Genomic DNA, 25,000 nt, shown 5'->3' with positions numbered 1-25,000 from the left:
GGCACTGCTGGGATTTGAACCCAGGATCTCCTGTTTACAAGACAGGCGCTTTCACCAACTAAGCCACAGCACCCGCCGCAGGGAGCTACGCTACCTGTTTCAGGTCGTCTAGTTTTGTAATCAAGTATTCGGATTGCCACGCTCTTCTTGTTCACTTGCGTTTTTCTTGAAGCTGCATAGAACGCACATGAGGTTATTCTCGTTTTTGTCTTTGGGAAGTGGCACATCGTTATTAAAAATGCCACTCAGGCACCGCTGGGATTTGAACCCAGGATCTGCTGTTTACTAGACAGGCACTTTGACCAACTAAGCCACAGCGCCATTCGTTTGGTTATTTGACAGACTTTCCCGTGAATGTCTCAATGAAATCAAATGGGCTCGTTAACGTCTTTCATTCCTTTTTCAGTAAAAGCAAAGAAAAACAGACTTGCTGTTCACTTCTAGGATGGCATGTGGTAGCGGAAAAGCCAACACCGTTAAGGCCTCTGGAGTCACAAGAGGACAAAGGGATGAGCTAGGCGAGATCAAGGGACAACGTGGCACTAGTCCTGTTTGACAAGAGGTACTTCGCAGTGGACGAAACGTTCAAAGAGCGTGAACTTCCAAGGGCTAAAGAGGAATCGTCCCTGGGTGGGCTTGAACCACCATCCTCTCGGTTAACAGCCGAGCGCGCTGGCCAATTGCGCCACAGAGACGTGTTTGTTGATAGTTCAAAACATCACGTGTACTCGTTTTCCAATCTCGGTTCCATGATGCTCAAAAGCCGTGTCCTTTGAAAGCAATTCACATATCGCGCCACTCACTCCTAGACTGATTTGTTTTTGTATTAGATGTAAGTTGATTATATTGCCCTAATTTTTTATAATTATAAGAGTTTGATGAACTGCAGATGACATGTATGAGAACACTGTGTAGTTACTCACAGATACCAAATAAAATTTCTCACTAAACCAAAGATCTGCTGTGGCGTGTGATGTACCAAGACAGGGAGCCCACACCGTGTTGAAAGTAAAGATACACACTGCTGTGTTCATTACTAGTTTACCTGTGAGTCTGACTGGTGCAGAGAAAACTTCAACCTAAAAAGTATCAAAAAATACAAGAAAAGTATCTAAAAAGTACAAGAAAAGTATCTAAAAATACAAGAAATGAATCTAAAAAATACAAGAAAAGTATCAAAAAAATACAAGAAAAGTATCTCAAAAGTATGAGAAAACTGTCTCAAATTGCGAAGGTTAGGTGATCAGCCCATATTGTGAAAGAATAGTGACCCAGGTCTGTGATGTTCTTGTTTCTTCTCAAACAGCCAGTATTTCCTGTTTCTGGTCACCACGCATGTACTGAACTCTGTATCTGCCAACATTAAAATGAAATTGAAATTTCTGGGATGGTGACCTGCAATCTTGCAGAATCAACCCGTCCTCACCAGAGAATCGGTCTAGACCATACTCTATGATGTTATTTACAGAAGCCCAACAATTCCCACCAAGAGCAAGCACAGGTTGTTTTCTGATCAAACACGTTTCTTTTTGCACTGCTGTGCTCTCCCAGAGGATATTCATTCCTTGGTGAAGCTGCTATAATAGGAACCAGTTGGTTTCTGGATACCAAGGCCAGCATTTTCTACCAATTATTGTTGGGTAAAATAGGTCTCGACAGCAATAGCCCATTAAAACCAGTCTATATTCCAAGATGCAGAAGCAGCAGTGTAAGGTTGTGTCTCTCCTGTGTTGTGAATAGTTTCAAACCCACTGCACTGCTCGTTGCTGTTTTTCAGCAAAGGTGTTCAACTTTCACGCAGGCCCAACAGTAGCACTTGTCTGTCTTCCATGCTTTAGAAAATGTAGAGCAGCCTCTGGTGGGATCACCAGGACAGAAGTCAGTAAGGACCAGTACATCAAAGGACAGATTTTAGAAACAGCTGATTCAGTCAGAGGGTGTTTAAGTGTGTTAAGGGAGCAATTTCTTGTTTTCAGATTTGAATAGGTAGAGGCTCCCGTGGACACATTAAGTTGTAAAGGCACTGCTGGGATTTGAACCCAGGATCTCCTGTTTACAAGACAGGCGCTTTCACCAACTAAGCCACAGCACCCGCCGCAGGCAACTACGCTACCTGTTTCAGGTCGTCTAGTTTTGTAATCAAGTATTCGGATTGCCGCGCTCTACTTGTTCACTTGCGTTTTTCTTGAAGCTGCATAGAACGCACATGAGGTTATTCTCGTTTTTGTCCTTGGGAAGTGGCACATCGTTATTAAAAATGCCACTCAGGCACCGCTGGGATTTGAACCCAGGATCTCCTGTTTACTAGACAGGCACTTTGACCAACTAAGCCACGGCGCCATGCGTTTGGGTTACTTGACAGACTTTCCCGTGAATGTTTCAATAAAATCAAATGGGCTCGTTAACGTCTTTCATTCCTTTTTCAGTAAAAGCAAAGAAAAACAGACTTGCTATTCACTTCTAGGATGGCATGTGGTAGCGGAAAAGCCAACACCGTTAAGGCCTCTGGAGTCACAAGAGGACAAAGGGATGAGCTAGGCGAGATCAAGGGACAACGTGGCACTAGTCCTGTTTGACAAGAGGTACTTCGCAGTGGACGAAACGTTCAAAGAGCATGAACTTCCAAGGGCTATAGAGGAATCGTCCCTGGGTGGGCTTAAACCACCATCCTCTCGGTTAACAGCCGAGCGCACTGGCCACTTGCGCCACAGAGACGTGATTGTTGATCGTTCAAAACATCACGTGTACTCGTTTTCCAATCTCGGTTCCATGATGCTCAAAAGCCGTGTCCTTTGAAAGCAATTCACATATCGCACCACTCACTCCTAGACTGATTTGTTTTTGTATTAGATGTAAGTTGATTATATTGCCCTAATTTTTTATAATTATAAGAGTTTGATGAACTGCAGATGACATGTATGAGAACACTGTGTAGTTACTCACAGATACCAAATAAAATTTCTCACTAAACCAAAGATCTGCTGTGGCGTGTGATGTACCAAGAGGGAGCCCACACCGTGTTGAAAGTAAAGATACACACTGCTGTGTTCATTACTGGTTTACCTGTGAGTCTGACTGGTGCAGAGAAAACTTCAACCTAAAAAGTATCAAAAAATACAAGAAAAGTATCTAAAAAGTACGAAAAAAGTATCTAAAAAGTAAAAGAAAAGTATCTCAAAAATACAAGAAAAGTATCTAAAAAGTACGAGAAAAGTATCTAAAAAGTACGAGAAAAGTATCTAAAAAATACAAGAAATGAATCTAAAAAAATACAAGAAAAGTATCTAAAAAATACAAGAAAAGTATCTAAAAAGTACGAGAAAAGTATCTAAAAAGTACAAGAAAAGTACCTAAAAAGTACGAGAAAAGTATCTAAAAAATACAAGAAAAGTATCAAAAAAATACAAGAAAAGTATCTCAAAAGTATGAGAAAACTGTCTCAAATTGCGAAGGTTAGGTGATCAGCCCATATTGTGAAAGAATAGTGACCCAGGTCTGTGATGTTCTTGTTTCTTCTCAAACAGCCAGTATTTCCTGTTTCTGGTCACCACGCATGTACTGAACTCTGTATCTGCCAACATTAAAATGAAATTGAAATTTCTGGGATGGTGACCTGCAATCTTGCAGAATCAACCCGTCCTCACCAGAGAATCGGTCTAGACCATACTCTATGATGTTATTTACAGAAGCCCAACAATTCCCACCAAGAGCAAGCACAGGTTGTTTTCTGATCAAACACGTTTCTTTTTGCACTGCTGTGCTCTCCCAGAGGATATTCATTCCTTGGTGAAGCTGCTATAATAGGAACCAGTTGGTTTCTGGATACCAAGGCCAGCATTTTCTACCAATTATTGTTGGGTAAAATAGGTCTCGACAGCAATAGCCCATTAAAACCAGTCTATATTCCAAGATGCAGAAGCAGCAGTGTAAGGTTGTGTCTCTCCTGTGTTGTGAATAGTTTCAAACCCACTGCACTGCTCGTTGCTGTTTTTCAGCAAAGGTGTTCAACTTTCACGCAGGCCCAACAGTAGCACTTGTCTGTCTTCCATGCTTTAGAAAATGTAGAGCAGCCTCTGGTGGGATCACCAGGACAGAAGTCAGTAAGGACCAGTACATCAAAGGACAGATTTTAGAAACAGCTGATTCAGTCAGAGGGTGTTTAAGTGTGTTAAGGGAGCAATTTCTTGTTTTCAGATTTGAATAGGTAGAGGCTCCCGTGGACACATTAAGTTGTAAAGGCACTGCTGGGATTTGAACCCAGGATCTCCTGTTTACAAGACAGGCGCTTTCACCAACTAAGCCACAGCACCCGCCGCAGGCAACTACGCTACCTGTTTCAGGTCGTCTAGTTTTGTAATCAAGTATTCGGATTGCCGCGCTCTACTTGTTCACTTGCGTTTTTCTTGAAGCTGCATAGAACGCACATGAGGTTATTCTCGTTTTTGTCCTTGGGAAGTGGCACATCGTTATGAAAAATGCCACTCAGGCACCGCTGGGATTTGAACCCAGGATCTCCTGTTTACTAGACAGGCACTTTGACCAACTAAGCCACGGCGCCATGCGTTTGGTTACTTGACAGACTTTCCCGTGAATGTTTCAATGAAATCAAATGGGCTCGTTAACGTCTTTCATTCCTTTTTCAGTAAAAGCAAAGAAAAACAGACTTGCTATTCACTTCTAGGATGGCATGTGGTAGCGGAAAAGCCAACACCGTTAAGGCCTCTGGAGTCACAAGAGGACAAAGGGATGAGCTAGGCGAGATCAAGGGACAACGTGGCACTAGTCCTGTTTGACAAGAGGTACTTCGCAGTGGACGAAACGTTCAAAGAGCATGAACTTCCAAGGGCTATAGAGGAATCGTCCCTGGGTGGGCTTAAACCACCATCCTCTCGGTTAACAGCCGAGCGCACTGGCCACTTGCGCCACAGAGACGTGATTGTTGATCGTTCAAAACATCACGTGTACTCGTTTTCCAATCTCGGTTCCATGATGCTCAAAAGCCGTGTCCTTTGAAAGCAATTCACATATCGCACCACTCACTCCTAGACTGATTTGTTTTTGTATTAGATGTAAGTTGATTATATTGCCCTAATTTTTTATAATTATAAGAGTTTGATGAACTGCAGATGACATGTATGAGAACACTGTGTAGTTACTCACAGATACCAAATAAAATTTCTCACTAAACCAAAGATCTGCTGTGGCGTGTGATGTACCAAGACGGGGAGCCCACACCGTGTTGAAAGTAAAGATACACACTGCTGTGTTCATTACTGGTTTACCTGTGAGTCTGACTGGTGCAGAGAAAACTTCAACCTAAAAAGTATCAAAAAATACAAGAAAAGTATCTAAAAAGTACGAAAAAAGTATCTAAAAAGTAAAAGAAAAGTATCTCAAAAATACAAGAAAAGTATCTAAAAAGTACGAGAAAAGTATCTAAAAAGTACGAGAAAAGTATCTAAAAAATACAAGAAATGAATCTAAAAAAATACAAGAAAAGTATCTAAAAAATACAAGAAAAGTATCTAAAAATACAAGAAAAGTATCTAAAAAGTACAAGAAAAGTATCTAAAAAATACAAGAAAAGAATCTAAAAAATACAAGAAAAGTATCAAAAAAATACAAGAAAAGTATCTCAAAAGTATGAGAAAACTGTCTCAAATTGCGAAGGTTAGGTGATCAGCCCATATTGTGAAAGAATAGTGACCCAGGTCTGTGATGTTCTTGTTTCTTCTCAAACAGCCAGTATTTCCTGTTTCTGGTCACCACGCATGTACTGAACTCTGTATCTGCCAACATTAAAATGAAATTGAAATTTCTGGGATGGTGACCTGCAATCTTGCAGAATCAACCCGTCCTCACCAGAGAATCGGTCTAGACCATACTCTATGATGTTATTTACAGAAGCCCAACAATTCCCACCAAGAGCAAGCACAGGTTGTTTTCTGATCAAACACGTTTCTTTTTGCACTGCTGTGCTCTCCCAGAGGATATTCATTCCTTGGTGAAGCTGCTATAATAGGAACCAGTTGGTTTCTGGATACCAAGGCCAGCATTTTCTACCAATTATTGTTGGGTAAAATAGGTCTCGACAGCAATAGCCCATTAAAACCAGTCTATATTCCAAGATGCAGAAGCAGCAGTGTAAGGTTGTGTCTCTCCTGTGTTGTGAATAGTTTCAAACCCACTGCACTGCTCGTTGCTGTTTTTCAGCAAAGGTGTTCAACTTTCACGCAGGCCCAACAGTAGCACTTGTCTGTCTTCCATGCTTTAGAAAATGTAGAGCAGCCTCTGGTGGGATCACCAGGACAGAAGTCAGTAAGGACCAGTACATCAAAGGACAGATTTTAGAAACAGCTGATTCAGTCAGAGGGTGTTTAAGTGTGTTAAGGGAGCAATTTCTTGTTTTCAGATTTGAATAGGTAGAGGCTCCCGTGGACACATTAAGTTGTAAAGGCACTGCTGGGATTTGAACCCAGGATCTCCTGTTTACAAGACAGGCACTTTCACCAACTAAGCCACAGCACCCGCCGCAGGCAACTACGCTACCTGTTTCAGGTCGTCTAGTTTTGTAATCAAGTATTCGGATTGCCGCGCTCTACTTGTTCACTTGCGTTTTTCTTGAAGCTGCATAGAACGCACATGAGGTTATTCTCGTTTTTGTCCTTGGGAAGTGGCACATCGTTATGAAAAATGCCACTCAGGCACCGCTGGGATTTGAACCCAGGATCTCCTGTTTACTAGACAGGCACTTTGACCAACTAAGCCACGGCGCCATGCGTTTGGGTTACTTGACAGACTTTCCCGTGAATGTTTCAATAAAATCAAATGGGCTCGTTAACGTCTTTCATTCCTTTTTCAGTAAAAGCAAAGAAAAACAGACTTGCTATTCACTTCTAGGATGGCATGTGGTAGCGGAAAAGCCAACACCGTTAAGGCCTCTGGAGTCACAAGAGGACAAAGGGATGAGCTAGGCGAGATCAAGGGACAACGTGGCACTAGTCCTGTTTGACAAGAGGTACTTCGCAGTGGACGAAACGTTCAAAGAGCATGAACTTCCAAGGGCTATAGAGGAATCGTCCCTGGGTGGGCTTAAACCACCATCCTCTCGGTTAACAGCCGAGCGCACTGGCCACTTGCGCCACAGAGACGTGATTGTTGATCGTTCAAAACATCACGTGTACTCGTTTTCCAATCTCGGTTCCATGATGCTCAAAAGCCGTGTCCTTTGAAAGCAATTCACATATCGCACCACTCACTCCTAGACTGATTTGTTTTTGTATTAGATGTAAGTTGATTATATTGCCCTAATTTTTTATAATTATAAGAGTTTGATGAACTGCAGATGACATGTATGAGAACACTGTGTAGTTACTCACAGATACCAAATAAAATTTCTCACTAAACCAAAGATCTGCTGTGGCGTGTGATGTACCAAGACGGGGAGCCCACACCGTGTTGAAAGTAAAGATACACACTGCTGTGTTCATTACTAGTTTACCTGTGAGTCTGACTGGTGCAGAGAAAACTTCAACCTAAAAAGTATCAAAAAAATACAAGAAAAGTATGAGAAAACTGTCTCAAATTGCGAAGGTTAGGTGATCAGCCCATATTGTGAAAGAATAGTGACCCAGGTCTGTGATGTTCTTGTTTCTTCTCAAACAGCCAGTATTTCCTGTTTCTGGTCACCACGCATGTACTGAACTCTGTATCTGCCAACATTAAAATGAAATTGAAATTTCTGGGATGGTGACCTGCAGTCTTGCAGAATCAACCCGTCCTCACCAGAGAATCGGTCTAGACCATACTCTATGATGTTATTTACAGAAGCCCAACAATTCCCACCAAGAGCAAGCACAGGTTGTTTTCTGATCAAACACGTTTCTTTTTGCACTGCTGTGCTCTCCCAGAGGATATTCATTCCTTGGTGAAGCTGCTATAATAGGAACCAGTTGGTTTCTGGATACCAAGGCCAGCATTTTCTACCAATTATTGTTGGGTAAAATAGGTCTCGACAGCAATAGCCCATTAAAACCAGTCTATATTCCAAGATGCAGAAGCAGCAGTGTAAGGTTGTGTCTCTCCTGTGTTGTGAATAGTTTCAAACCCACTGCACTGCTCGTTGCTGTTTTTCAGCAAAGGTGTTCAGCTTTCACGCAGGCCCAACAGTAGCACTTGTCTGTCTTCCATGCTTTAGAAAATGTAGAGCAGCCTCTGGTGGGATCACCAGGACAGAAGTCAGTAAGGACCAGTACATCAAAGGACAGATTTTAGGAACAGCTGATTCAGTCAGAGGGTGTTTAAGTGTGTTAAGGGAGCAATTTCTTGTTTTCAGATTTGAATAGGTAGAGGCTCCCGTGGACACATTAAGTTGTAAAGGCACTGCTGGGATTTGAACCCAGGATCTCCTGTTTACAAGACAGGCACTTTGACCAACTAAGCCACAGCGCCATTCAGTTTGGTTATTTGACAGACTTTCCCGTGAATGTCTCAATGAAATCAAATGGGCTCGTTAACGTCTTTCATTCCTTTTTCAGTAAAAGCAAAGAAAAACAGACTTGCTGTTCACTTCTAGGATGGCATGTGGTAGCGGAAAAGCCAACACCGTTAAGGCCTCTGGAGTCACAAGAGGACAAAGGGATGAGGAGCTAGGCGAGATCAAGGGACAACGTGGCACTAGTCCTGTTTGACAAGAGGTACTTCGCAGTGGACGAAACGTTCAAAGAGCGTGAACTTCCAAGGGCTAAAGAGGAATCGTCCCTGGGTGGGCTTGAACCACCATCCTCTCGGTTAACAGCCGAGCGCGCTGGCCAATTGCGCCACAGAGACGTGTTTGTTGATAGTTCAAAACATCACGTGTACTCGTTTTCCAATCTCGGTTCCATGATGCTCAAAAGCCGTGTCCTTTGAAAGCAATTCACATATCGCGCCACTCACTCCTAGACTGATTTGTTTTTGTATTAGATGTAACTTGATTATATTGCCCTAATTTTTTATAATTATAAGAGTTTGATGAACTGCAGATGACATGTATGAGAACACTGTGTAGTTACTCACAGATACCAAATAAAATTTCTCACTAAACCAAAGATCTGCTGTGGCGTGTGATGTACCAAGACGGGGAGCCCACACCGTGTTGAAAGTAAAGATACACACTGCTGTGTTCATTACTGGTTTACCTGTGAGTCTGACTGGTGCAGAGAAAACTTCAACCTAAAAAGTATCAAAAAAATACAAGAAAAGTATGAGAAAACTGTCTCAAATTGCGAAGGTTAGGTGATCAGCCCATATTGTGAAAGAATAGTGACCCAGGTCTGTGATGTTCTTGTTTCTTCTCAAACAGCCAGTATTTCCTGTTTCTGGTCACCACGCATGTACTGAACTCTGTATCTGCCAACATTAAAATGAAATTGAAATTTCTGGGATGGTGACCTGCAATCTTGCAGAATCAACCCGTCCTCACCAGAGAATCGGTCTAGACCATACTCTATGATGTTATTTACAGAAGCCCAACAATTCCCACCAAGAGCAAGCACAGGTTGTTTTCTGATCAAACACGTTTCTTTTTGCACTGCTGTGCTCTCCCAGAGGATATTCATTCCTTGGTGAAGCTGCTATAATAGGAACCAGTTGGTTTCTGGATACCAAGGCCAGCATTTTCTACCAATTATTGTTGGGTAAAATAGGTCTCGACAGCAATAGCCCATTAAAACCAGTCTATATTCCAAGATGCAGAAGCAGCAGTGTAAGGTTGTGTCTCTCCTGTGTTGTGAATAGTTTCAAACCCACTGCACTGCTCGTTGCTGTTTTTCAGCAAAGGTGTTCAACTTTCACGCAGCCCAACAGTAGCACTTGTCTGTCTTCCATGCTTTAGAAAATGTAGAGCAGCCTCTGGTGGGATCACCAGGACAGAAGTCAGTAAGGACCAGTACATCAAAGGACAGATTTTAGAAACAGCTGATTCAGTCAGAGGGTGTTTAAGTGTGTTAAGGGAGCAATTTCTTGTTTTCAGATTTGAATAGGTAGAGGCTCCCGTGGACACATTAAGTTGTAAAGGCACTGCTGGGATTTGAACCCAGGATCTCCTGTTTACAAGACAGGCGCTTTCACCAACTAAGCCACAGCACCCGCCGCAGGGAGCTACACTACCTGTTTCAGGTCGTCTAGTTTTGTAATCAAGTATTCGGATTGCCACGCTCTTCTTGTTCACTTGCATTTTTCTTGAAGCTGCATAGAACGCACATGAGGTTATTCTCGTTTTTGTCTTTGGGAAGTGGCACATCGTTATTAAAAATGCCACTCAGGCACCGCTGGGATTTGAACCCAGGATCTGCTGTTTACTAGACAGGCACTTTGACCAACTAAGCCACAGCGCCATTCGGTTTGGTTATTTGACAGACTTTCCCGTGAATGTCTCAATGAAATCAAATGGGCTCGTTAACGTCTTTCATTCCTTTTTCAGTAAAAGCAAAGAAAAACAGACTTGCTGTTCACTTCTAGGATGGCATGTGGTAGCGGAAAAGCCAACACCGTTAAGGCCTCTGGAGTCACAAGAGGACAAAGGGATGAGCTAGGCGAGATCAAGGGACAACGTGGCACTAGTCCTGTTTGACAAGAGGTACTTCGCAGTGGACGAAACGTTCAAAGAGCGTGAACTTCCAAGGGCTAAAGAGGAATCGTCCCTGGGTGGGCTTGAACCACCATCCTCTCGGTTAACAGCCGAGCGCGCTGGCCAATTGCGCCACAGAGACGTGTTTGTTGATAGTTCAAAACATCACGTGTACTCGTTTTCCAATCTCGGTTCCATGATGCTCAAAAGCCGTGTCCTTTGAAAGCAATTCACATATCGCGCCACTCACTCCTAGACTGATTTGTTTTTGTATTAGATGTAAGTTGATTATATTGCCCTAATTTTTTATAATTATAAGAGTTTGATGAACTGCAGATGACATGTATGAGAACACTGTGTAGTTACTCACAGATACCAAATAAAATTTCTCACTAAACCAAAGATCTGCTGTGGCGTGTGATGTACCAAGACAGGGAGCCCACACCGTGTTGAAAGTAAAGATACACACTGCTGTGTTCATTACTAGTTTACCTGTGAGTCTGACTGGTGCAGAGAAAACTTCAACCTAAAAAGTATCAAAAAATACAAGAAAAGTATCTAAAAAGTACAAGAAAAGTATCTAAAAAATACAAGAAATGAATCTAAAAAATACAAGAAAAGTATCAAAAAAATACAAGAAAAGTATCTCAAAAGTATGAGAAAACTGTCTCAAATTGCGAAGGTTAGGTGATCAGCCCATATTGTGAAAGAATAGTGACCCAGGTCTGTGATGTTCTTGTTTCTTCTCAAACAGCCAGTATTTCCTGTTTCTGGTCACCACGCATGTACTGAACTCTGTATCTGCCAACATTAAAATGAAATTGAAATTTCTGGGATGGTGACCTGCAATCTTGCAGAATCAACCCGTCCTCACCAGAGAATCGGTCTAGACCATACTCTATGATGTTATTTACAGAAGCCCAACAATTCCCACCAAGAGCAAGCACAGGTTGTTTTCTGATCAAACACGTTTCTTTTTGCACTGCTGTGCTCTCCCAGAGGATATTCATTCCTTGGTGAAGCTGCTATAATAGGAACCAGTTGGTTTCTGGATACCAAGGCCAGCATTTTCTACCAATTATTGTTGGGTAAAATAGGTCTCGACAGCAATAGCCCATTAAAACCAGTCTATATTCCAAGATGCAGAAGCAGCAGTGTAAGGTTGTGTCTCTCCTGTGTTGTGAATAGTTTCAAACCCACTGCACTGCTCGTTGCTGTTTTTCAGCAAAGGTGTTCAACTTTCACGCAGGCCCAACAGTAGCACTTGTCTGTCTTCCATGCTTTAGAAAATGTAGAGCAGCCTCTGGTGGGATCACCAGGACAGAAGTCAGTAAGGACCAGTACATCAAAGGACAGATTTTAGAAACAGCTGATTCAGTCAGAGGGTGTTTAAGTGTGTTAAGGGAGCAATTTCTTGTTTTCAGATTTGAATAGGTAGAGGCTCCCGTGGACACATTAAGTTGTAAAGGCACTGCTGGGATTTGAACCCAGGATCTCCTGTTTACAAGACAGGCGCTTTCACCAACTAAGCCACAGCACCCGCCGCAGGCAACTACGCTACCTGTTTCAGGTCGTCTAGTTTTGTAATCAAGTATTCGGATTGCCGCGCTCTACTTGTTCACTTGCGTTTTTCTTGAAGCTGCATAGAACGCACATGAGGTTATTCTCGTTTTTGTCCTTGGGAAGTGGCACATCGTTATTAAAAATGCCACTCAGGCACCGCTGGGATTTTAACCCAGGATCTGCTGTTTACTAGACAGGCACTTTGACCAACTAAGCCACGGCGCCATGCGTTTGGGTTACTTGACAGACTTTCCCGTGAATGTTTCAATAAAATCAAATGGGCTCGTTAACGTCTTTCATTCCTTTTTCAGTAAAAGCAAAGAAAAACAGACTTGCTATTCACTTCTAGGATGGCATGTGGTAGCGGAAAAGCCAACACCGTTAAGGCCTCTGGAGTCACAAGAGGACAAAGGGATGAGCTAGGCGAGATCAAGGGACAACGTGGCACTAGTCCTGTTTGACAAGAGGTACTTCGCAGTGGACGAAACGTTCAAAGAGCATGAACTTCCAAGGGCTATAGAGGAATCGTCCCTGGGTGGGCTTAAACCACCATCCTCTCGGTTAACAGCCGAGCGCACTGGCCACTTGCGCCACAGAGACGTGATTGTTGATCGTTCAAAACATCACGTGTACTCGTTTTCCAATCTCGGTTCCATGATGCTCAAAAGCCGTGTCCTTTGAAAGCAATTCACATATCGCACCACTCACTCCTAGACTGATTTGTTTTTGTATTAGATGTAAGTTGATTATATTGCCCTAATTTTTTATAATTATAAGAGTTTGATGAACTGCAGATGACATGTATGAGAACACTGTGTAGTTACTCACAGATACCAAATAAAATTTCTCACTAAACCAAAGATCTGCTGTGGCGTGTGATGTACCAAGACGGGGAGCCCACACCGTGTTGAAAGTAAAGATACACACTGCTGTGTTCATTACTGGTTTACCTGTGAGTCTGACTGGTGCAGAGAAAACTTCAACCTAAAAAGTATCCAAAAAATACAAGAAAAGTATCTAAAAAGTACGAAAAAAGTATCTAAAAAGTAAAAGAAAAGTATCTCAAAAATACAAGAAAAGTATCTAAAAAGTACGAGAAAAGTATCTAAAAAGTACGAGAAAAGTATCTAAAAAATACAAGAAATGAATCTAAAAAAATACAAGAAAAGTATCTAAAAAATACAAGAAAAGTATCTAAAAAGTACGAGAAAAGTATCTAAAAAGTACAAGAAAAGTACCTAAAAAGTACGAGAAAAGTATCTAAAAAATACAAGAAAAGTATCAAAAAAATACAAGAAAAGTATCTCAAAAGTATGAGAAAACTGTCTCAAATTGCGAAGGTTAGGTGATCAGCCCATATTGTGAAAGAATAGTGACCCAGGTCTGTGATGTTCTTGTTTCTTCTCAAACAGCCAGTATTTCCTGTTTCTGGTCACCACGCATGTACTGAACTCTGTATCTGCCAACATTAAAATGAAATTGAAATTTCTGGGATGGTGACCTGCAATCTTGCAGAATCAACCCGTCCTCACCAGAGAATCGGTCTAGACCATACTCTATGATGTTATTTACAGAAGCCCAACAATTCCCACCAAGAGCAAGCACAGGTTGTTTTCTGATCAAACACGTTTCTTTTTGCACTGCTGTGCTCTCCCAGAGGATATTCATTCCTTGGTGAAGCTGCTATAATAGGAACCAGTTGGTTTCTGGATACCAAGGCCAGCATTTTCTACCAATTATTGTTGGGTAAAATAGGTCTCGACAGCAATAGCCCATTAAAACCAGTCTATATTCCAAGATGCAGAAGCAGCAGTGTAAGGTTGTGTCTCTCCTGTGTTGTGAATAGTTTCAAACCCACTGCACTGCTCGTTGCTGTTTTTCAGCAAAGGTGTTCAACTTTCACGCAGGCCCAACAGTAGCACTTGTCTGTCTTCCATGCTTTAGAAAATGTAGAGCAGCCTCTGGTGGGATCACCAGGACAGAAGTCAGTAAGGACCAGTACATCAAAGGACAGATTTTAGAAACAGCTGATTCAGTCAGAGGGTGTTTAAGTGTGTTAAGGGAGCAATTTCTTGTTTTCAGATTTGAATAGGTAGAGGCTCCCGTGGACACATTAAGTTGTAAAGGCACTGCTGGGATTTGAACCCAGGATCTCCTGTTTACAAGACAGGCGCTTTCACCAACTAAGCCACAGCACCCGCCGCAGGCAACTACGCTACCTGTTTCAGGTCGTCTAGTTTTGTAATCAAGTATTCGGATTGCCGCGCTCTACTTGTTCACTTGCGTTTTTCTTGAAGCTGCATAGAACGCACATGAGGTTATTCTCGTTTTTGTCCTTGGGAAGTGGCACATCGTTATGAAAAATGCCACTCAGGCACCGCTGGGATTTGAACCCAGGATCTCCTGTTTACTAGACAGGCACTTTGACCAACTAAGCCACGGCGCCATGCGTTTGGGTTACTTGACAGACTTTCCCGTGAATGTTTCAATAAAATCAAATGGGCTCGTTAACGTCTTTCATTCCTTTTTCAGTAAAAGCAAAGAAAAACAGACTTGCTATTCACTTCTAGGATGGCATGTGGTAGCGGAAAAGCCAACACCGTTAAGGCCTCTGGAGTCACAAGAGGACAAAGGGATGAGCTAGGCGAGATCAAGGGACAACGTGGCACTAGTCCTGTTTGACAAGAGGTACTTCGCAGTGGACGAAACGTTCAAAGAGCATGAACTTCCAAGGGCTATAGAGGAATCGTCCCTGGGTGGGCTTAAACCACCATCCTCTCGGTTAACAGCCGAGCGCACTGGCCACTTGCGCCACAGAGACGTGATTGTTGATCGTTCAAAACATCACGTGTACTCGTTTTCCAATCTCGGTTCCATGATGCTCAAAAGCCGTGTCCTTTGAAAGCAATTCACATATCGCACCACTCACTCCTAGACTGATTTGTTTTTGTATTAGATGTAAGTTGATTATATTGCCCTAATTTTTTATAATTATAAGAGTTTGATGAACTGCAGATGACATGTATGAGAACACTGTGTAGTTACTCACAGATACCAAATAAAATTTCTCACTAAACCAAAGATCTGCTGTGGCGTGTGATGTACCAAGACGGGGAGCCCACACCGTGTTGAAAGTAAAGATACACACTGCTGTGTTCATTACTGGTTTACCTGTGAGTCTGACTGGTGCAGAGAAAACTTCAACCTAAAAAGTATCAAAAAAATACAAGAAAAGTATCTAAAAAGTACGAAAAAAGTATCTAAAAAGTAAAAGAAAAGTATCTCAAAAATACAAGAAAAGTATCTAAAAAGTACGAGAAAAGTATCTAAAAAGTACGAGAAAAGTATCTAAAAAATACAAGAAATGAATCTAAAAAAATACAAGAAAAGTATCTAAAAAATACAAGAAAAGTATCTAAAAATACAAGAAAAGTATCTAAAAAGTACAAGAAAAGTATCTAAAAATACAAGAAAGAATCTAAAAAATACAAGAAAAGTATCAAAAAAATACAAGAAAAGTATCTCAAAAGTATGAGAAAACTGTCTCAAATTGCGAAGGTTAGGTGATCAGCCCATATTGTGAAAGAATAGTGACCCAGGTCTGTGATGTTCTTGTTTCTTCTCAAACAGCCAGTATTTCCTGTTTCTGGTCACCACGCATGTACTGAACTCTGTATCTGCCAACATTAAAATGAAATTGAAATTTCTGGGATGGTGACCTGCAATCTTGCAGAATCAACCCGTCCTCACCAGAGAATCGGTCTAGACCATACTCTATGATGTTATTTACAGAAGCCCAACAATTCCCACCAAGAGCAAGCACAGGTTGTTTTCTGATCAAACACGTTTCTTTTTGCACTGCTGTGCTCTCCCAGAGGATATTCATTCCTTGGTGAAGCTGCTATAATAGGAACCAGTTGGTTTCTGGATACCAAGGCCAGCATTTTCTACCAATTATTGTTGGGTAAAATAGGTCTCGACAGCAATAGCCCATTAAAACCAGTCTATATTCCAAGATGCAGAAGCAGCAGTGTAAGGTTGTGTCTCTCCTGTGTTGTGAATAGTTTCAAACCCACTGCACTGCTCGTTGCTGTTTTTCAGCAAAGGTGTTCAACTTTCACGCAGGCCCAACAGTAGCACTTGTCTGTCTTCCATGCTTTAGAAAATGTAGAGCAGCCTCTGGTGGGATCACCAGGACAGAAGTCAGTAAGGACCAGTACATCAAAGGACAGATTTTAGAAACAGCTGATTCAGTCAGAGGGTGTTTAAGTGTGTTAAGGGAGCAATTTCTTGTTTTCAGATTTGAATAGGTAGAGGCTCCCGTGGACACATTAAGTTGTAAAGGCACTGCTGGGATTTGAACCCAGGATCTCCTGTTTACAAGACAGGCACTTTCACCAACTAAGCCACAGCACCCGCCGCAGGCAACTACGCTACCTGTTTCAGGTCGTCTAGTTTTGTAATCAAGTATTCGGATTGCCGCGCTCTACTTGTTCACTTGCGTTTTTCTTGAAGCTGCATAGAACGCACATGAGGTTATTCTCGTTTTTGTCCTTGGGAAGTGGCACATCGTTATGAAAAATGCCACTCAGGCACCGCTGGGATTTGAACCCAGGATCTCCTGTTTACTAGACAGGCACTTTGACCAACTAAGCCACAGCGCCATTCGGTTTGGTTATTTGACAGACTTTCCCGTGAATGTCTCAATGAAATCAAATGGGCTCGTTAACGTCTTTCATTCCTTTTTCAGTAAAAGCAAAGAAAAACAGACTTGCTATTCACTTCTAGGATGGCATGTGGTAGCGGAAAAGCCAACACCGTTAAGGCCTCTGGAGTCACAAGAGGACAAAGGGATGAGCTAGGCGAGATCAAGGGACAACGTGGCACTAGTCCTGTTTGACAAGAGGTACTTCGCAGTGGACGAAACGTTCAAAGAGCATGAACTTCCAAGGGCTATAGAGGAATCGTCCCTGGGTGGGCTTAAACCACCATCCTCTCGGTTAACAGCCGAGCGCACTGGCCACTTGCGCCACAGAGACGTGATTGTTGATCGTTCAAAACATCACGTGTACTCGTTTTCCAATCTCGGTTCCATGATGCTCAAAAGCCGTGTCCTTTGAAAGCAATTCACATATCGCACCACTCACTCCTAGACTGATTTGTTTTTGTATTAGATGTAAGTTGATTATATTGCCCTAATTTTTTATAATTATAAGAGTTTGATGAACTGCAGATGACATGTATGAGAACACTGTGTAGTTACTCACAGATACCAAATAAAATTTCTCACTAAACCAAAGATCTGCTGTGGCGTGTGATGTACCAAGACGGGAGCCCACACCGTGTTGAAAGTAAAGATACACACTGCTGTGTTCATTACTAGTTTACCTGTGAGTCTGACTGGTGCAGAGAAAACTTCAACCTAAAAAGTATCAAAAAAATACAAGAAAAGTATGAGAAAACTGTCTCAAATTGCGAAGGTTAGGTGATCAGCCCATATTGTGAAAGAATAGTGACCCAGGTCTGTGATGTTCTTGTTTCTTCTCAAACAGCCAGTATTTCCTGTTTCTGGTCACCACGCATGTACTGAACTCTGTATCTGCCAACATTAAAATGAAATTGAAATTTCTGGGATGGTGACCTGCAGTCTTGCAGAATCAACCCGTCCTCACCAGAGAATCGGTCTAGACCATACTCTATGATGTTATTTACAGAAGCCCAACAATTCCCACCAAGAGCAAGCACAGGTTGTTTTCTGATCAAACACGTTTCTTTTTGCACTGCTGTGCTCTCCCAGAGGATATTCATTCCTTGGTGAAGCTGCTATAATAGGAACCAGTTGGTTTCTGGATACCAAGGCCAGCATTTTCTACCAATTATTGTTGGGTAAAATAGGTCTCGACAGCAATAGCCCATTAAAACCAGTCTATATTCCAAGATGCAGAAGCAGCAGTGTAAGGTTGTGTCTCTCCTGTGTTGTGAATAGTTTCAAACCCACTGCACTGCTCGTTGCTGTTTTTCAGCAAAGGTGTTCAACTTTCACGCAGGCCCAACAGTAGCACTTGTCTGTCTTCCATGCTTTAGAAAATGTAGAGCAGCCTCTGGTGGGATCACCAGGACAGAAGTCAGTAAGGACCAGTACATCAAAGGACAGATTTTAGGAACAGCTGATTCAGTCAGAGGGTGTTTAAGTGTGTTAAGGGAGCAATTTCTTGTTTTCAGATTTGAATAGGTAGAGGCTCCCGTGGACACATTAAGTTGTAAAGGCACTGCTGGGATTTGAACCCAGGATCTCCTGTTTACAAGACAGGCACTTTGACCAACTAAGCCACAGCGCCATTCAGTTTGGTTATTTGACAGACTTTCCCGTGAATGTCTCAATGAAATCAAATGGGCTCGTTAACGTCTTTCATTCCTTTTTCAGTAAAAGCAAAGAAAAACAGACTTGCTGTTCACTTCTAGGATGGCATGTGGTAGCGGAAAAGCCAACACCGTTAAGGCCTCTGGAGTCACAAGAGGACAAAGGGATGAGGAGCTAGGCGAGATCAAGGGACAACGTGGCACTAGTCCTGTTTGACAAGAGGTACTTCGCAGTGGACGAAACGTTCAAAGAGCGTGAACTTCCAAGGGCTAAAGAGGAATCGTCCCTGGGTGGGCTTGAACCACCATCCTCTCGGTTAACAGCCGAGCGCGCTGGCCAATTGCGCCACAGAGACGTGTTTGTTGATAGTTCAAAACATCACGTGTACTCGTTTTCCAATCTCGGTTCCATGATGCTCAAAAGCCGTGTCCTTTGAAAGCAATTCACATATCGCGCCACTCACTCCTAGACTGAATTTTTTTGTATTAGATGTAAGTTGATTATATTGCCCTAATTTTTTATAATTATAAGAGTTTGATGAACTGCAGATGACATGTATGAGAACACTGTGTAGTTACTCACAGATACCAAATAAAATTTCTCACTAAACCAAAGATCTGCTGTGGCGTGTGATGTACCAAGACGGGAGCCCACACCGTGTTGAAAGTAAAGATACACACTGCTGTGTTCATTACTAGTTTACCTGTGAGTCTGACTGGTGCAGAGAAAACTTCAACCTAAAAAGTATCAAAAAAATACAAGAAAAGTATGAGAAAACTGTCTCAAATTGCGAAGGTTAGGTGATCAGCCCATATTGTGAAAGAATAGTGACCCAGGTCTGTGATGTTCTTGTTTCTTCTCAAACAGCCAGTATTTCCTGTTTCTGGTCACCACGCATGTACTGAACTCTGTATCTGCCAACATTAAAATGAAATTGAAATTTCTGGGATGGTGACCTGCAATCTTGCAGAATCAACCCGTCCTCACCAGAGAATCGGTCTAGACCATACTCTATGATGTTATTTACAGAAGCCCAACAATTCCCACCAAGAGCAAGCACAGGTTGTTTTCTGATCAAACACGTTTCTTTTTGCACTGCTGTGCTCTCCCAGAGGATATTCATTCCTTGGTGAAGCTGCTATAATAGGAACCAGTTGGTTTCTGGATACCAAGGCCAGCATTTTCTACCAATTATTGTTGGGTAAAATAGGTCTCGACAGCAATAGCCCATTAAAACCAGTCTATATTCCAAGATGCAGAAGCAGCAGTGTAAGGTTGTGTCTCTCCTGTGTTGTGAATAGTTTCAAACCCACTGCACTGCTCGTTGCTGTTTTTCAGCAAAGGTGTTCAACTTTCACGCAAGCCCAACAGTAGCACTTGTCTGTCTTCCATGCTTTAGAAAATGTAGAGCAGCCTCTGGTGGGATCACCAGGACAGAAGTCAGTAAGGACCAGTACATCAAAGGACAGATTTTAGAAACAGCTGATTCAGTCAGAGGGTGTTTAAGTGTGTTAAGGGAGCAATTTCTTGTTTTCAGATTTGAATAGGTAGAGGCTCCCGTGGACACATTAAGTTGTAAAGGCACTGCTGGGATTTGAACCCAGGATCTCCTGTTTACAAGACAGGCGCTTTCACCAACTAAGCCACAGCACCCGCCGCAGGGAGCTACACTACCTGTTTCAGGTCGTCTAGTTTTGTAATCAAGTATTCGGATTGCCACGCTCTTCTTGTTCACTTGCATTTTTCTTGAAGCTGCATAGAACGCACATGAGGTTATTCTCGTTTTTGTCTTTGGGAAGTGGCACATCGTTATTAAAAATGCCACTCAGGCACCGCTGGGATTTGAACCCAGGATCTGCTGTTTACTAGACAGGCACTTTGACCAACTAAGCCACAGCGCCATTCGGTTTGGTTATTTGACAGACTTTCCCGTGAATGTCTCAATGAAATCAAATGGGCTCGTTAACGTCTTTCATTCCTTTTTCAGTAAAAGCAAAGAAAAACAGACTTGCTGTTCACTTCTAGGATGGCATGTGGTAGCGGAAAAGCCAACACCGTTAAGGCCTCTGGAGTCACAAGAGGACAAAGGGATGAGCTAGGCGAGATCAAGGGACAACGTGGCACTAGTCCTGTTTGACAAGAGGTACTTCGCAGTGGACGAAACGTTCAAAGAGCGTGAACTTCCAAGGGCTAAAGAGGAATCGTCCCTGGGTGGGCTTGAACCACCATCCTCTCGGTTAACAGCCGAGCGCGCTGGCCAATTGCGCCACAGAGACGTGTTTGTTGATAGTTCAAAACATCACGTGTACTCGTTTTCCAATCTCGGTTCCATGATGCTCAAAAGCCGTGTCCTTTGAAAGCAATTCACATATCGCGCCACTCACTCCTAGACTGATTTGTTTTTGTATTAGATGTAAGTTGATTATATTGCCCTAATTTTTATAATTATAAGAGTTTGATGAACTGCAGATGACATGTATGAGAACACTGTGTAGTTACTCACAGATACCAAATAAAATTTCTCACTAAACCAAAGATCTGCTGTGGCGTGTGATGTACCAAGACAGGGAGCCCACACCGTGTTGAAAGTAAAGATACACACTGCTGTGTTCATTACTAGTTTACCTGTGAGTCTGACTGGTGCAGAGAAAACTTCAACCTAAAAAGTATCAAAAAAATACAAGAAAAGTATCTAAAAAGTACAAGAAAAGTATCTAAAAAATACAAGAAATGAATCTAAAAAATACAAGAAAAGTATCAAAAAAATACAAGAAAAGTATCTCAAAAGTATGAGAAAACTGTCTCAAATTGCGAAGGTTAGGTGATCAGCCCATATTGTGAAAGAATAGTGACCCAGGTCTGTGATGTTCTTGTTTCTTCTCAAACAGCCAGTATTTCCTGTTTCTGGTCACCACGCATGTACTGAACTCTGTATCTGCCAACATTAAAATGAAATTGAAATTTCTGGGATGGTGACCTGCAATCTTGCAGAATCAACCCGTCCTCACCAGAGAATCGGTCTAGACCATACTCTATGATGTTATTTACAGAAGCCCAACAATTCCCACCAAGAGCAAGCACAGGTTGTTTTCTGATCAAACACGTTTCTTTTTGCACTGCTGTGCTCTCCCAGAGGATATTCATTCCTTGGTGAAGCTGCTATAATAGGAACCAGTTGGTTTCTGGATACCAAGGCCAGCATTTTCTACCAATTATTGTTGGGTAAAATAGGTCTCGACAGCAATAGCCCATTAAAACCAGTCTATATTCCAAGATGCAGAAGCAGCAGTGTAAGGTTGTGTCTCTCCTGTGTTGTGAATAGTTTCAAACCCACTGCACTGCTCGTTGCTGTTTTTCAGCAAAGGTGTTCAACTTTCACGCAGGCCCAACAGTAGCACTTGTCTGTCTTCCATGCTTTAGAAAATGTAGAGCAGCCTCTGGTGGGATCACCAGGACAGAAGTCAGTAAGGACCAGTACATCAAAGGACAGATTTTAGAAACAGCTGATTCAGTCAGAGGGTGTTTAAGTGTGTTAAGGGAGCAATTTCTTGTTTTCAGATTTGAATAGGTAGAGGCTCCCGTGGACACATTAAGTTGTAAAGGCACTGCTGGGATTTGAACCCAGGATCTCCTGTTTACAAGACAGGCGCTTTCACCAACTAAGCCACAGCACCCGCCGCAGGCAACTACGCTACCTGTTTCAGGTCGTCTAGTTTTGTAATCAAGTATTCGGATTGCCGCGCTCTACTTGTTCACTTGCGTTTTTCTTGAAGCTGCATAGAACGCACATGAGGTTATTCTCGTTTTTGTCTTGGGAAGTGGCACATCGTTATTAAAAATGCCACTCAGGCACCGCTGGGATTTGAACCCAGGATCTCCTGTTTACTAGACAGGCACTTTGACCAACTAAGCCACGGCGCCATGCGTTTGGGTTACTTGACAGACTTTCCCGTGAATGTTTCAATGAAATCAAATGGGCTCGTTAACGTCTTTCATTCCTTTTTCAGTAAAAGCAAAGAAAAACAGACTTGCTATTCACTTCTAGGATGGCATGTGGTAGCGGAAAAGCCAACACCGTTAAGGCCTCTGGAGTCACAAGAGGACAAAGGGATGAGCTAGGCGAGATCAAGGGACAACGTGGCACTAGTCCTGTTTGACAAGAGGTACTTCGCAGTGGACGAAACGTTCAAAGAGCATGAACTTCCAAGGGCTATAGAGGAATCGTCCCTGGGTGGGCTTAAACCACCATCCTCTCGGTTAACAGCCGAGCGCACTGGCCACTTGCGCCACAGAGACGTGATTGTTGATCGTTCTAAACATCACGTGTACTCGTTTTCCAATCTCGGTTCCATGATGCTCAAAAGCCGTGTCCTTTGAAAGCAATTCACATATCGCGCCACTCACTCCTAGACTGATTTGTTTTTGTATTAGATGTAAGTTGATTATATTGCCCTAATTTTTTATAATTATAAGAGTTTGATGAACTGCAGATGACATGTATGAGAACACTGTGTAGTTACTCACAGATACCAAATAAAATTTCTCACTAAACCAAAGATCTGCTGTGGCGTGTGATGTACCAAGACGGGAGCCCACACCGTGTTGAAAGTAAAGATACACACTGCTGTGTTCATTACTAGTTTACCTGTGAGTCTGACTGGTGCAGAGAAAACTTCAACCTAAAAAGTATCAAAAAAATACAAGAAAAGTATGAGAAAACTGTCTCAAATTGCGAAGGTTAGGTGATCAGCCCATATTGTGAAAGAATAGTGACCCAGGTCTGTGATGTTCTTGTTTCTTCTCAAACAGCCAGTATTTCCTGTTTCTGGTCACCACGCATGTACTGAACTCTGTATCTGCCAACATTAAAATGAAATTGAAATTTCTGGGATGGTGACCTGCAATCTTGCAGAATCAACCCGTCCTCACCAGAGAATCGGTCTAGACCATACTCTATGATGTTATTTACAGAAGCCCAACAATTCCCACCAAGAGCAAGCACAGGTTGTTTTCTGATCAAACACGTTTCTTTTTGCACTGCTGTGCTCTCCCAGAGGATATTCATTCTTTGGTGAAGCTGCTATAATAGGAACCAGTTGGTTTCTGGATACCAAGGCCAGCATTTTCTACCAATTATTGTTGGGTAAAATAGGTCTCGACAGCAATAGCCCATTAAAACCAGTCTATATTCCAAGATGCAGAAGCAGCAGTGTAAGGTTGTGTCTCTCCTGTGTTGTGAATAGTTTCAAACCCACTGCACTGCTCGTTGCTGTTTTTCAGCAAAGGTGTTCAACTTTCACGCAGGCCCAACAGTAGCACTTGTCTGTCTTCCATGCTTTAGAAAATGTAGAGCAGCCTCTGGTGGGATCAGCAGGACAGAAGTCAGTAAGGACCAGTACATCAAAGGACAGATTTTAGAAACAGCTGATTCAGTCAGAGGGTGTTTAAGTGTGTTAAGGGAGCAATTTCTTGTTTTCAGATTTGAATAGGTAGAGGCTCCCGTGGACACATTAAGTTGTAAAGGCACTGCTGGGATTTGAACCCAGGATCTCCTGTTTACAAGACAGGCGCTTTCACCAACTAAGCCACAGCACCCGCCGCAGGGAGCTACACTACCTGTTTCAGGTCGTCTAGTTTTGTAATCAAGTATTCGGATTGCCACGCTCTTCTTGTTCACTTGCGTTTTTCTTGAAGCTGCATAGAACGCACATGAGGTTATTCTCGTTTTTGTCTTTGGGAAGTGGCACATCGTTATTAAAAATCCCACTCAGGCACCGCTGGGATTTGAACCCAGGATCTCCTGTTTACTAGACAGGCACTTTGACCAACTAAGCCACAGCGCCATTCGGTTTGGTTATTTGACAGACTTTCCCGTGAATGTCTCAATGAAATCAAATGGGCTCGTTAACGTCTTTCATTCCTTTTTCAGTAAAAGCAAAGAAAAACAGACTTGCTGTTCACTTCTAGGATGGCATGTGGTAGCGGAAAAGCCAACACCGTTAAGGCCTCTGGAGTCACAAGAGGACAAAGGGATGAGCTAGGCGAGATCAAGGGACAACGTGGCACTAGTCCTGTTTGACAAGAGGTACTTCGCAGTGGACGAAACGTTCAAAGAGCGTGAGGCCTGAAGAGGAATCGTCCCTGGGTGGGCTTGAACCACCATCCTCTCGGTTAACAGCCGAGCGCGCTGGCCAATTGCGCCACAGAGACGTGTTTGCTGATAGTTCAAAATATCACGTGTACTCGTTTTCCAATCTCGGTTCCATGATGCTCAAAAGCCGTGTCCTTTGAAAGCAATTCACATATCGCGCCACTCACTCCTAGACTGATTTGTTTTTGTATTAGATGTAAGTTGATTATATTGCCCTAATTTTTATAATTATAAGAGTTTGATGAACTGCATATGACATGTATGAGAACACTGTGTAGTTACTCACAGATACCAAATAAAATTTCTCACTAAACCA

General features: G+C 42.5%; 1 protein-coding gene and 31 non-coding genes across 32 annotated transcripts in view; 1 reads left to right on the top strand and 31 right to left on the bottom strand.

The window, feature by feature from the left end:
* Window positions 1-73, bottom strand: trnat-ugu. The gene has a single exon. It is a non-coding gene; the product is annotated as a tRNA-Thr (tRNA).
* A 174-nt stretch (window positions 74-247) lies between these two features.
* On the bottom strand, window positions 248-321 carry trnat-agu. The gene has a single exon. It is a non-coding gene; the product is annotated as a tRNA-Thr (tRNA).
* A 300-nt stretch (window positions 322-621) lies between these two features.
* On the bottom strand, window positions 622-695 carry trnan-guu. Its single transcript has one exon. It is a non-coding gene; the product is annotated as a tRNA-Asn (tRNA).
* A 1,323-nt stretch (window positions 696-2,018) lies between these two features.
* On the bottom strand, window positions 2,019-2,092 carry trnat-ugu. Its single transcript has one exon. It is a non-coding gene; the product is annotated as a tRNA-Thr (tRNA).
* Window positions 2,093-2,266: 174 nt separating this feature from the next.
* Window positions 2,267-2,340, bottom strand: trnat-agu. Its single transcript has one exon. It is a non-coding gene; the product is annotated as a tRNA-Thr (tRNA).
* A 301-nt stretch (window positions 2,341-2,641) lies between these two features.
* trnan-guu lies at window positions 2,642-2,715 on the bottom strand. The gene has a single exon. It is a non-coding gene; the product is annotated as a tRNA-Asn (tRNA).
* Window positions 2,716-4,236: 1,521 nt separating this feature from the next.
* On the bottom strand, window positions 4,237-4,310 carry trnat-ugu. The gene has a single exon. It is a non-coding gene; the product is annotated as a tRNA-Thr (tRNA).
* A 174-nt stretch (window positions 4,311-4,484) lies between these two features.
* On the bottom strand, window positions 4,485-4,558 carry trnat-agu. Its single transcript has one exon. It is a non-coding gene; the product is annotated as a tRNA-Thr (tRNA).
* A 1,896-nt stretch (window positions 4,559-6,454) lies between these two features.
* On the bottom strand, window positions 6,455-6,528 carry trnat-ugu. The gene has a single exon. It is a non-coding gene; the product is annotated as a tRNA-Thr (tRNA).
* Window positions 6,529-6,702: 174 nt separating this feature from the next.
* trnat-agu lies at window positions 6,703-6,776 on the bottom strand. The gene has a single exon. It is a non-coding gene; the product is annotated as a tRNA-Thr (tRNA).
* Window positions 6,777-8,377: 1,601 nt separating this feature from the next.
* Window positions 8,378-8,451, bottom strand: trnat-ugu. Its single transcript has one exon. It is a non-coding gene; the product is annotated as a tRNA-Thr (tRNA).
* A 304-nt stretch (window positions 8,452-8,755) lies between these two features.
* Window positions 8,756-8,829, bottom strand: trnan-guu. Its single transcript has one exon. It is a non-coding gene; the product is annotated as a tRNA-Asn (tRNA).
* Window positions 8,830-10,054: 1,225 nt separating this feature from the next.
* trnat-ugu lies at window positions 10,055-10,128 on the bottom strand. Its single transcript has one exon. It is a non-coding gene; the product is annotated as a tRNA-Thr (tRNA).
* A 174-nt stretch (window positions 10,129-10,302) lies between these two features.
* Window positions 10,303-10,376, bottom strand: trnat-agu. The gene has a single exon. It is a non-coding gene; the product is annotated as a tRNA-Thr (tRNA).
* A 301-nt stretch (window positions 10,377-10,677) lies between these two features.
* On the bottom strand, window positions 10,678-10,751 carry trnan-guu. Its single transcript has one exon. It is a non-coding gene; the product is annotated as a tRNA-Asn (tRNA).
* A 1,324-nt stretch (window positions 10,752-12,075) lies between these two features.
* trnat-ugu lies at window positions 12,076-12,149 on the bottom strand. Its single transcript has one exon. It is a non-coding gene; the product is annotated as a tRNA-Thr (tRNA).
* A 174-nt stretch (window positions 12,150-12,323) lies between these two features.
* Window positions 12,324-12,397, bottom strand: trnat-agu. The gene has a single exon. It is a non-coding gene; the product is annotated as a tRNA-Thr (tRNA).
* Window positions 12,398-14,296: 1,899 nt separating this feature from the next.
* trnat-ugu lies at window positions 14,297-14,370 on the bottom strand. The gene has a single exon. It is a non-coding gene; the product is annotated as a tRNA-Thr (tRNA).
* Window positions 14,371-14,544: 174 nt separating this feature from the next.
* trnat-agu lies at window positions 14,545-14,618 on the bottom strand. Its single transcript has one exon. It is a non-coding gene; the product is annotated as a tRNA-Thr (tRNA).
* A 1,896-nt stretch (window positions 14,619-16,514) lies between these two features.
* On the bottom strand, window positions 16,515-16,588 carry trnat-ugu. The gene has a single exon. It is a non-coding gene; the product is annotated as a tRNA-Thr (tRNA).
* Window positions 16,589-16,762: 174 nt separating this feature from the next.
* Window positions 16,763-16,836, bottom strand: trnat-agu. Its single transcript has one exon. It is a non-coding gene; the product is annotated as a tRNA-Thr (tRNA).
* Window positions 16,837-18,436: 1,600 nt separating this feature from the next.
* Window positions 18,437-18,510, bottom strand: trnat-ugu. Its single transcript has one exon. It is a non-coding gene; the product is annotated as a tRNA-Thr (tRNA).
* A 304-nt stretch (window positions 18,511-18,814) lies between these two features.
* On the bottom strand, window positions 18,815-18,888 carry trnan-guu. Its single transcript has one exon. It is a non-coding gene; the product is annotated as a tRNA-Asn (tRNA).
* Window positions 18,889-20,112: 1,224 nt separating this feature from the next.
* trnat-ugu lies at window positions 20,113-20,186 on the bottom strand. Its single transcript has one exon. It is a non-coding gene; the product is annotated as a tRNA-Thr (tRNA).
* Window positions 20,187-20,360: 174 nt separating this feature from the next.
* Window positions 20,361-20,434, bottom strand: trnat-agu. The gene has a single exon. It is a non-coding gene; the product is annotated as a tRNA-Thr (tRNA).
* A 301-nt stretch (window positions 20,435-20,735) lies between these two features.
* Window positions 20,736-20,809, bottom strand: trnan-guu. The gene has a single exon. It is a non-coding gene; the product is annotated as a tRNA-Asn (tRNA).
* Window positions 20,810-22,133: 1,324 nt separating this feature from the next.
* Window positions 22,134-22,207, bottom strand: trnat-ugu. The gene has a single exon. It is a non-coding gene; the product is annotated as a tRNA-Thr (tRNA).
* A 173-nt stretch (window positions 22,208-22,380) lies between these two features.
* trnat-agu lies at window positions 22,381-22,454 on the bottom strand. The gene has a single exon. It is a non-coding gene; the product is annotated as a tRNA-Thr (tRNA).
* Window positions 22,455-24,054: 1,600 nt separating this feature from the next.
* On the bottom strand, window positions 24,055-24,128 carry trnat-ugu. Its single transcript has one exon. It is a non-coding gene; the product is annotated as a tRNA-Thr (tRNA).
* Window positions 24,129-24,302: 174 nt separating this feature from the next.
* On the bottom strand, window positions 24,303-24,376 carry trnat-agu. Its single transcript has one exon. It is a non-coding gene; the product is annotated as a tRNA-Thr (tRNA).
* Window positions 24,377-24,501: 125 nt separating this feature from the next.
* The window catches only part of LOC119903611 (zinc finger protein 330-like), a 4,457-nt gene continuing 3,958 nt past the window's right edge, over window positions 24,502-25,000 (top strand). The window contains exon 1 of the mRNA XM_038719853.1: window positions 24,502-24,606. Coding sequence (XP_038575781.1) covers window positions 24,502-24,606 — 105 coding nt within the window. The remainder of the gene's footprint in view (window positions 24,607-25,000) is intronic.
* trnan-guu lies at window positions 24,670-24,743 on the bottom strand. Its single transcript has one exon. It is a non-coding gene; the product is annotated as a tRNA-Asn (tRNA).

Source organism: Micropterus salmoides, unplaced genomic scaffold (genome assembly GCF_014851395.1).
Source record: "Micropterus salmoides isolate LMB-PRFRI ecotype aquatic unplaced genomic scaffold, ASM1485139v1 Ms_hic_scaffold_15, whole genome shotgun sequence".
In the NCBI taxonomy this organism is placed as follows: Eukaryota; Metazoa; Chordata; class Actinopteri; order Centrarchiformes; family Centrarchidae; genus Micropterus; species Micropterus salmoides.
The sequence above is the reverse complement of the archived record's forward strand: the minus strand, read 5'-3'. Positions and strand labels throughout refer to the sequence as shown.